Here is an 11,088-nt window from a genome sequence, read left to right on the forward strand (position 1 = left end):
TACAGTTACAGCAATGCAAAACATGAAGATTATTCTTCAAAACACAGTCAATAAGAGTCCTAAGCACCTTTCTCCGCTGCGCAGATAGGTTGAGATTTGAGAAGTCACTAAAAAGGGATGAATTTGGAGAGTTTATGGAATCTGTTGAGAAAAATGAAAAAAGACACCGTAAAATGTATCAGACATTGTTATGCGTGCATGAGGCACTTACAATTGTGTAACCCTCGCAATTTGATGCAGTCACAATTCTGAGTCGCACATTAATTCAAGAATCAATGGGTTTTGTCCCACTGAGATACGCAGAATAATTAGTTACCGCAGTATTCAAATAAACCAATTACATACAACATACACAAACCTAAAATAAGCTATTTTTACACGCACTGATCAATGCATGTTATTGCATCGTTAAATATTGACGATAAATACACAAGTTAGGTTCTGGTTAACATATATAAGGGCACAATCATTTGCGACCACAAAATAGCATTTATTAACCGATGCGCGAACGCAAGTAGACGTAACACATGCAGCCCACATTTGACGAATTAATTAAAGTGTGAATTAAGCACTGGTAAGGATTGATGTTATGGTGGGGGAAACTGGTGCAGTACCTTGCCCTGAAGGCGAGTAGAGTTTGGCACTGTCTCCAGTGAGGCTGGGAGAACTACTGCTGTTTGTCATTCTCTGCAGACGAAACAATGAAATCAAATTTCTTGGCACACAGGAGCTGGTAGAGCCTCTATTTTAAAACATAGCAAGGGAGGCACGCACCAAGCAGTGGCCATCCTCAATTTGTACATTTGTATTCACAATCATGAAGTGTGGGTACTCCCATCGCTTCCAAGAAGTCTGGCGAGTGTGGAAAAGAAGGCCAAATACCCTCTAAACAGGACCCTAGATCTCCCTCTCCGAGAGGCCCTTCCACCAGCGGTGGCATGAGCGAAGAATTGCAGGGCTGCAGCTTTTCCTTTACCTCTTATAATGAAGCTATTTTCACTTATAATGAAGCTATTTTCACTTAACAAGTATAGAGCAATTACAGTACAAGCATGGTGGGAAATAAGAATACAAGTTGGTCGATGTTTTTTATCCAATTATACTTCATGCGAACAATAACAGACACCCACTGTCATGATGAATGCTCAAGTCCGAAATAAATCTCTGCTTTCTTTTCCACCAGTTAAAAGCACGACAAAACTGCAGATTAAAGTTTATCAAAGAATAAAGTGCACATTTGCATTTAAGTCAGTTTAACCGAAAATATTTTGCATTGACACACATATCCTTGCCAGAACATGAATGTTTCTCAGTCATAATAGAGCAAAGGCACCCAGAAATGCATATTAATACAAAGGTAAACAAATAAACATTGGGTTGCAAAAACAAACTTTCATCGAAAAGCCAGAAAAAAAAATGTTCCAATAAAAATCACAGCATTCACGAAATGTCAGTGCTGAAAATTGACTGTAATGTCTATCAGCAGAGGTTCGATGTTGTTGAGATGCAATAGAAAGAGAAGAGAGATACCGCCATGACGGGGAATTTGGCGTCTCCGGTCCCTCCTCCGCCAAAACCATTCACGCCAATAAAACTGCTGCTGAAGAAGGAGTTGGGAAGATTCCCATCTGGTACTCCTCCACCTTCCAGCAATGGGACTAACACACACACACAGCCAGGCCAACACAGGACCTTCACGTCAGTTAAATGCACATAAAGCCATTGCTTGCCACTAATTCTCAACATTTAGACTATTACCACTTTTACAAACACCATTCAGACATGTGTAGCCCTTTGTAAATCCTGTCAGGGTTGTGGGTTTTATTTCACCATACTGCACCAAGATGGTCAGCGTAGTTTGAGGAAGGTGGGGATCATAGTCATAGAGCATAGACATTTAGTCGATGTATAGATGTTGCTGCACCGTTCTTTGCTGCCCACCATGTCAGCCCTGCAGCAGCATCCATGACAACCTGTTTGTGTGTGATGTTCACCCATCCAAAGCTCTAGCAGACTTCACACGAGATCTGGCAAGGTCATGCAAATTCTGGGTGATTTGGTCATAAATATAAAAATGGAAAATGCTTATTTAAAATAATTTGCATTCCAACACCATATGCCAATCTATAAATATACCACACGTAAACACACACTTTAAACATCTTTACGTACTTTCATTTACGAGAGAAAAGTAAGAAGATATGCAAATGCAGGATATAAAAAAAGAGCCGTGATATTTAATGTAAAAAATTACGCAAATATTTACGCAAATGCTACTACATGAACAATGTAGCATAATAATGCCATGGCATCAATATTAAATCTCATGTTTGCTGCACAATTTTCTAACAGTTCACATATCTTGCAAATATTGTAACCAATAATGGTGATGCCAACATGGAAATACTAACACATGACGGCTAATTGAAACAAAAGCAAACGATTGACAATATCCGCAAAAATGTTCACACGTATCCTCAAAATAGTGGACGGATATGCAAGGTCCCGCATACAGAGTTTCCGGACACAATGTTACAAAAAAAATGTGAACACATTTTTAAATCTCACTCTGCAACCTCTAAAATGAAATATCACGCAAAGTAATGCCGACCTGTCGTTAGCTGCATCTCAATGCGACGCAGGAACGTGACGCACAAGTCAGTCGACGCTTGCTGCTGTAAAGTAACTCATGGAGAACTGGATTGTGCATTCCTGAATTTGCTTCCAATTTTCAGTATATATTTTTTTCACCTTTGTTTAATATTTCCTTTATAGAAATGGTGTTTGCCAAGAAAATAGATATATTGAGACACCCCATCCATGAATTAGCCCAGCATTTTCAAGTCAGTGTATTGTAGTCATTAATGAACACATTGTGATGTGATAGTATGGTTACGCCTATTATCCGAAACAACCCAGGATAGGTGGCCACTATGAACAGCAGGGTTGTAATAGTCAACTCCAAGGCTACACGAGTCGCAGAGTGGAAGAAGATGTATCGATGTACTTGCACGTCTATGCTGCTATGCTACCTGCCTTCACTGAGCCACGATGATCAGCGTGAAGTATGGTGAAACAACAGCGGTGCCACGCGTGACACGATGGTGTGGAGGCCATCAACCAGGAATGGGTTGGCAAAAAAAAATCTGCGTATGTCGTGTGATGCGTGACAATAGCAAGATATTGACGCCAACTCTTGGATTTGTGCGTGGCAAGTGGAGATGGTGAAGCGTTATGTACTTAGTAATTGGTGGTAAAGGGGAAAAAAAACATTAAAAATAATTTAATTATTTACAGAAGGGGGGGGGGGTCAGATGTTTATGACGTCCTTCTTTTCCCAGTTCACGAAACATATGGGACTGCATTGGCAACACGCACACAGAAATCGTTTTACGAGTGCTGTCGTTAAACAATGGCTTGCAAATGAAAACATGCCAAACTAACGATAGATACTGCATTGTAACTGAATAATACATAAGAGGTTTTTGAGTTAGATCTCGTAAAATGTGTCGTTAAACCCGCCACCACCCGACAAAGCCAAAAAGTAAGGTTTATCATGTAAACATTACATGCCAGTTCTCTACTAGTTCAGCACACCGGTGTGTTGGAGAGGTAAACCCTCGACATTTACAATTCGAGTTCGACGTTTCGCCAGTAATCAGAACTAGCATTATCAGGCGACAGCAGAGTTGTGGGGAAATCCTCATGTTTCGATCTTAAATACCTCTATTATGGAGTTCAAAAAACCGTATGGATATTGACCGTGAAAGCCTACGTGTTAACCTGAATAACACAGCATACAGTGCAAGCTATACATCGTGAAAGTCAATGTTCGAAACTTAAGTTCATGACCGATATATGTTAGTCACGAGTGTGTAATCAGTGATCATGGTGGCAACGTTGTTTCCGTTTCTGCTTGTACCATATGTGCACTGGAATGGGTTGGCATGAAGTGCAGTCACACAAAACAATGGAAATAAATTCCGCACTATCACTCTTACTGTTTATAAACAATCGTGGCGGTCAGACGGGCAGATTGGACCCACCGAATGAACGTGCAACTTAAACCGATGGCTCAGGACAAGCCAAAGCACCAACTTTTAAGTGCTCAGTGTACACACTTCCAGCTACGAAACTGGATCAGAAACGTCGACACTGGCAAAGGAAATTAAACAAAAGCTGCAAAAAAGTGTACAAAGAAGCACAGCGAGATGCATTCTTGGCATTGGAGATACACACACAAAGGAAAATAAACACGCACGGATGAAGGTAACAAATACAAATCAGAAACATCTTATTGGAATAAAAGTAAATGGACGTAAGCGAGACACGGGTGGCTAGAGGTGATGGATGGATGGCCGGATGAGGGAGCCAGATTTAAACACGGAATGCGGCCAAGGGAGAGAACACGTTCAGGTGGACAACAAAGACCAGTTTGTGTGAAGTGCCGACGGATTGTAGCTGCGTGTTACCCTGAGGAATGGGTTTCATCAAGCAGTGGATATGCAATGGTTGTTGATGATAAAAGCAATTCCCACATAGACAGACTAGGCTGTCCAAGGACGTGGTATTTTCACCAAGGCCTCGAGACCACCGATAAATGTTTGTCGGAAAGGTTAACACTATTTTTTTTTTTAATACGCACATTTGGGAGATTTTAACTGCTACCACAGTACGGCAGTTTTGGAAGAGCACCCTAAAACAATGGTTTCCATATGGGCCCACTAGTCTTGAGTGACAGGAAGGTGGAATTTTCACCACGGGATCCGGATCGCCAACAAAACAGCTTGTACACCACCAAGGGAACACATTTCCGTGATTATATTTGGTTATAGTTTCCATCCCAGTCTAGTATAGCCGATTGCAATCACAAATAACAGTAGCTGCAACGTGCAGGAATGGTCACTTCCACGTAAATACAAGCTATTTCCTCCAACTGCTCGTCAAGTTGCTCGTTTGTGCATGAAGGCTTCGACTTATAGCGCCAATAAACAAACGTAAACAAGTGATAGCATTACATGCGTGCGCCATGCTGGGCAACAGAAGGCCCAGGAGAGGCCCTGCTGCTATATTCAATAACCCTCGCCCACAGCCATAACCATTACTACCACGACTACCACCACCATTATCAACAACACGACTCTATCACTTCGGATTAAGGTGTGGGGAAGGGGGGCAACATCTGCGGGACAATCCACAATGAGGTGCAATTTAAACCGCAACACAAACATTTCACCGAAATATTCAATAACAGCACAACGTTGTTTTTTGTAAAATGACAGACACACACAATAACAAGAGACACACACGCAGAAAACACGCGCGCCCCGCGGCCCCGCCCCCCGCTTCGAAATCCATTGTCCGCACGCGCAGCCCCGCGAGCCATCCGCCGCTCCCATTGGTCTAGGCGGCGCGCGTGCCCCCTCGCGCGCTCCCCTCCCATTGGTTACCGAGCGGCCGTCCGACCAATCGCGGGGGGGCGCCCTCGCCCATCCGCGCTGCGAGATCTAAAGGGGGTCGGCTCGGCGCCATGTTGTGGTGTAGGGGGGCGGGGGTGATGAAGGGGGGAGTGAGGGGCGGGGTGGTGAGGGGGGGGGCGAGGGGGAGGGGGGGCAATGGTGGAGGGGGAAGACGAACGAGAGAGAGAGAGGAGGGGGGGGGCGGACATTACGACGAATCGCCGCTATCCTCCCTCCGTCGCTTACTCTGCAAGAAGTGGCCGCCGCCTTCCATGGGCGCGGCGGCGGTGGCGGCGGCGGTAGCAGCGACAACGGCTCCTGCTGCTGCTGCTGCTCCTGCTACTGCTGCCTCGGCGGGCTTGACTGCGTCCGGATCGTCATGCACGAATTGGCAGTCGTCGCCGTAGAAGCACGTCCTGTCCTTGGCGTAGTAGCGGCAAGGCTTGGCCGGCAGCAGCAGCTGCTGTGGCTGCTGCGGCTGCTGTTGTTGCTGCTGCTGCTGCTGCGGTGTCGGCGGCGGTGGCTTCGCGGCGGCGGCGCCACCTCCTCCCCCTCCGCCGCTCATGGCAGCGGCACATTGGTCGCGGGGAGGCGGCGGGAGGCGATGGTGGAGCGCATGAGTGGTGGTGTTGATGGTGTTTGGTTGTGGTGTGTGGTGGTGTTGGTGATGATGATGGTGGTGGTGATGATGATGGTGGTGCTGCTGGCTGCGAGGGAAACTTGCGCGAACTGCCTTGTGGGTAGCGCCCGCGTGCTGCTGCTGCTGCCACTGGGGCTTGAGGCAGCTGTGAGTGGAGGGACAGAGGTTGGGTGAGGTTGTGAGCAGCAAACACAACACATACAACACAAACTCTATGGGTTGTTGGTCTGTTTTATTTTTTGTGTGGGTGGGTAATCAGTTGATGTTGTTGCTGAGGGTGGCTGCCTGGGTGTGGAAATTCCACGTTCCCATTACAGTGCTGATGACAATTCAACCTGGTTGTTCTTGTGAGTTGAAATATAACACTGTGACAAAAAAAATCCTGGGTAGTAAGTGTTATTTCCTAATTGCTTATGCCTCAAGAGTACAGAACATGGCTATTATTACCCATAAACTTTGCTTTTGTGACCAGCATTCAAACGCAAAGTGAATCCACTCCATTAATAACGCTGTACTGTATAACAATTGTTTTTGTTCCTGGGTAGGAAGTGTTATTTCCTAATTGATTATGCCTCAAAAGTACAGAAAATTGCTATTAATCCTCACAAACTTTGCTTTTGTGACCAGGACATTGATATTTTGAAATTTACATATTTTCAATGAGAAAACGTGTGCGTCTCTGTCATTCCTTCACATAAAGTCCTGGTCACAAAAGCAAAGTTTGTGGGGAATAATAGCCATTTTCTATACTTTTTAGGCATAAGCAATAAAAAAAATAACACTACCCAGGGACAAAATTGTGTTACATAGTATAATCATTCGATTATAATGCTGATGTTCTTTAGGTGCTGAGGTGAGGTTGGCTGCCTGCTGGATAAAGTTGGGTGTGGAAATTCCACATTCCCATGACTGCTGATGAAGAAAAACAATTATTAGACCTGGTTGTGAGTTTCTATAATAATTTGATATTGTTTAGGTGCTGAGGTGAGGATGGCGTCCTGCTGGATTAAGATGGGTGTGGAAATCCCCATGATTGGGCTGTTGAGAACAATTAATGTAACACAGTTGACTTGTGTATTGTGAGTTCATAATGGTATATTATTACATTGTATCGTGTGTAATGCAGTCTGCTACTGCTGGTAAGGCGTTTGAGCTCTTGACACGTGAGTGGTGGAGGAAAATAATGTAATGTTGGGTGACGGGAAGGTGTGATGCGGAATTAATGGAGTTGTGATTTATTGTGCAATTATTTGTGTTTTAGGTGCTGAGGTGAGGGTGGATTCCTGCTGGGTGGAATGGGGTGTCTATGTGCACAGCCCAGTTGTGGAAATTCCACGTTATCATGGCTTGGCTGAGAAGGAGTGGGCACAGCATGACGGAATAATACAGTATTTGTAATATTTTGTTTAAAATGTATAGGTGAGAATGCCTTCTTGCTCATTGTGTTCAATACTATACATTTAATACATTTAATAGGACAATCAATGCTAATCTTCTTGGTTCTAAAATATTTTATTATGTTTTCATTTTATTATTTCCCTTCTACGTGACTTTACCGAAAGAACCAAGAAGATGAATCCCTGCAGTCACGAAAGCTTTAAATCGAAATAAAAATCAATGCTAACTTTTCACAATAATAACTTTTTACGTATCATTGTTTTTGTGATAATAAAGATGTTGGGTAAACACATGATAGCCCATTGTTATTTATTTTAATATCTGAGGGTGGCACTGGCAATGACACTTTCAACACATTCCACACTTTCCACACATTTTGATAACACTTATGCATTATTCAGGTCAAACGGTGAAAGCGTATCCCTGCCTAATGAGGTGGAGATCTGCTTGCAGTAATGATTGGTGGAAATTCCTTTCCTATGACAAGACAAGTTCATCCATGGAACAGTCTATGCTGACTTGCTACAAAGTGGCACTTGAATACATGATAATTGTTATGGTGGCATAAAAACCATGGGTAACACTTAAGAACCTGGTGGGTTTCTTTTTACATTTAATCAGGAAGGTGGATTCCCCATTAAATGCATACAACACTTAATTGTGGAAATTTCACATTTCCATGGCAGAGGCCAATATCAATTGGATAAACTATATGCTGATGTAGCGCAATGCATGAGGACTTTTATATAACTTCGTCAATATGTTTTTTAATGACCAGGCTACAGTCTACATTATAGACTGCCAGTGCACTCCAATTAAGAACCAGGCTACAATCTACATGAATGCTTTTTTAATTTTCATTAAATTTTTATTAACTTTATATCTATTATTTTTCTATCTACGTGACTTTACCGAAATAACCAAATAATATGAATTCCTGCAGTCAGAAAAGTTTTAAGTCAAAATGTAACTGCTTCCACTGGGAGGGTTTCCACATAACCATAAGATCTTTAAACAAACTCCGAGACAAGAAAGCTCATCTGATCGAGTCACTCACATTTCGGAAGAGATACCGTGACTCTAAGCTAATACCGATCTCATTTACACGGACTTCTGCTGCTGTCACATCTTCCAATGCCAAACGAATTTTGTTCAGGGCTGGCTTCGGCCCTGATCTCATAGAGAATTAGACTGCTCCGTACTGAACTAGATCATGTGGACCAGACACTTGAAATCACACTTAACATTGATGGAAAAAATGTCTACATCTCATTGGGAACATGTCGATAACATGACTGCTTCATCAGCCACATCGCTGCAGACGAGACAAGATCTGAAATTGCTGCAACCCTCAAAAGCGCTAAGATACCAGCCAGCAACATCAGTAAGGAGGAGCGTTTTGTGTTTTCTCAATTGAAAAAGAGGGATGATATCGTCATCTTCTCAGCCAACAAGGGCAATGCCACGGTCATCATGGACAAACCACATACAATAAAATTCAGAACTTAATTATGGTAGCTACACAAAAATCAAAAGAGATCCCACCAACAGCCTCGTTACAAAAACGAGCAGTATTATCACTGATTCAGCTTCATTAATTGAACAGACCAAACGGTTTGCCTTAAAACATGCTGCTAGACCACTCAGATTATATGGCTTACCAAAAATCCATAAAGAAGGTACACCCCTTCGTCCCATCGTCTCCACCATTGGCTCACCCACCTACCTTGCAGCCATTCGCTGGTAAGACCACCTCTTCTGTACTTAACTCAGCTCACCTGATATCTCACTCTCCCCAGGTGATTAGCTCGTTAGTTTCGATGTAGTTTCTTTGTTCACCAAAGTTCCTGTGCCCCATTGCAATCGTTGAAGATTTGGTCCAACAAGGATTGAATGCTGATGTACCGGCCCTGGTGAGACACTTTCTCACCAATACATACTTCACCTTGAATGGAACATTCTACAAAAAACTGAAGGCACCCCAATGGGTTCTCCATTATCTCCGGTTGCCAATATTTTCATGGAAAATTTTGAGACGGACACCATCCAGGCATCCACTCTACGCCCGTCCTTGTGGAAGAGGTACGTGGATGACACGTTTGTCATCTGGCTACATGGCTGACCGGCTCTGAACCATTTCCTCAACCACATCAATTCCATACACCCAGCCATCAAATTCACCTTGGAGATGGAAGAGGATGGCATGCCACCTTTCTTGGATGTCCTAATCAAAAAGAGACCAGATGGCTCAATGAGCCATTCTGTCTACAGGAAAGTAACCCATACTGACGCCTACCTTAAACCTGATTCCCACCACCATCCATCCCAGAAGAATTCCGTCATCAAAACGCTACATCATAGAGCTCAATGTATCTCCGACCATGAACACCTAACCAGTGAAATCAAACACATACACCAAGCTCTCAAGGAGAATGGATATTCTGACTACACAATCCGCCGTCACCCCAACCGTGAGAAAGGAGCCATTTGAGGATCCAATCAAAACCATCACCTTGCCATACATAGCAGGGGTAACCAAAAAGATTTCCAAAATCATGAACAAACACAAGATCCAGGTCCGATTTAACACAGTACATAAATTCATGATCTGATCCCATATGTGAAGGACAAGATTCCTGACATGCAATATCCCGGCGTCTACAAACTAAGCTGTATCTGCGGCAGAAGTTACATTGGGGAAACTAAGCGACATGTCTCGTGAGCATAAGTCAGATTTGAAACACGGCAGGACCAATACTTCTGCTGTGGCTGATCATTATTTTAATGCGGCTGGCTCACACGAAATTGATTTCTCTAAGACGATGGTACTTTGCAAGCCCATTGGCTATCAACAAAGATTCGTTCATGAAGCCATCCATATATACAGACACAGACAAAATTTCAACTGAGAGTATGGTTATAAACTCAGCAAACATTGGAAAGATGTCATCAACCACTTTGGGTCGTGACTTGATTTGTGTTTTCATGTCGGGGGAGCACAGGTCAAGTCACGACTTTATTTGTGTCGTTTTCTTGTTGTCTTGCCCCAGGGCACACGTGCCCCGCCCACTTCGTTCTGACACGTAGACGCTTTGTGGCACTGCATGTTCCGTGCTTCACATTGGTGCCCTCTGACCCCAGGGCACATATGCCCCGCCCACTTCGTTGCGCCCGCAGGAGATTTTGTGCCACGCCCATTTTTGAAACCTCTATAAACGGTTACCTTAGGTGACCATCTCCCTCTTTCCTCCTGAAGACGATCGCTTGTGTTGTGATCGAAACGTCATGGTTTTTATTTATTTATTGATATTATTTTTTTTATTACTGAAAGAACCAAGAATAAGTCTACATTATAGACTGCCAGTATGCTCACCGAAGTTAAGTACCAGGCTACAGTCTACACTATAGACTGCCAGTACACTCACCAAACTTAATAACCAGGCTACAGTCTACATTATAGACTGCCAGGATATTCACTCCGATTAAGAACCAGCCTACAGTCTACATGAATGGTTTTCATATTTTTTTATTTAATTTTTTATCATTTAAATTTATATTCACTTAATTTTTATTATTATTTTTCTATCTACG

General features: G+C 43.3%; 1 protein-coding gene across 2 annotated transcripts in view; it reads right to left on the reverse strand.

Moving 5' to 3' along the window:
• The window catches only part of PAN3 (poly(A) specific ribonuclease subunit PAN3), a 31,456-nt gene extending 25,277 nt beyond the window's left edge, over window positions 1–6,179 (reverse strand). For both annotated transcript variants that reach the window (XM_078865062.1, XM_078865061.1), the window contains exons 1-4: window positions 5,706–6,179; window positions 1,531–1,658; window positions 615–687; window positions 68–141 (exon numbers count right to left, since the gene is read on the reverse strand). In XM_078865062.1, the coding sequence (XP_078721188.1) occupies window positions 68–141; window positions 615–687; window positions 1,531–1,658; window positions 5,706–6,024 (594 nt within the window). In that variant the 5' untranslated portion in view covers window positions 6,025–6,179. The remainder of the gene's footprint in view (window positions 1–67; window positions 142–614; window positions 688–1,530; window positions 1,659–5,705) is intronic.
• Between the last annotated feature and the right edge of the window lie 4,909 nt (window positions 6,180–11,088).

Source organism: Lampetra fluviatilis, chromosome 19, assembly GCF_964198595.1.
Source record: "Lampetra fluviatilis chromosome 19, kcLamFluv1.1, whole genome shotgun sequence".
Lineage (NCBI taxonomy): Eukaryota > Metazoa > Chordata > Hyperoartia > Petromyzontiformes > Petromyzontidae > Lampetra > Lampetra fluviatilis.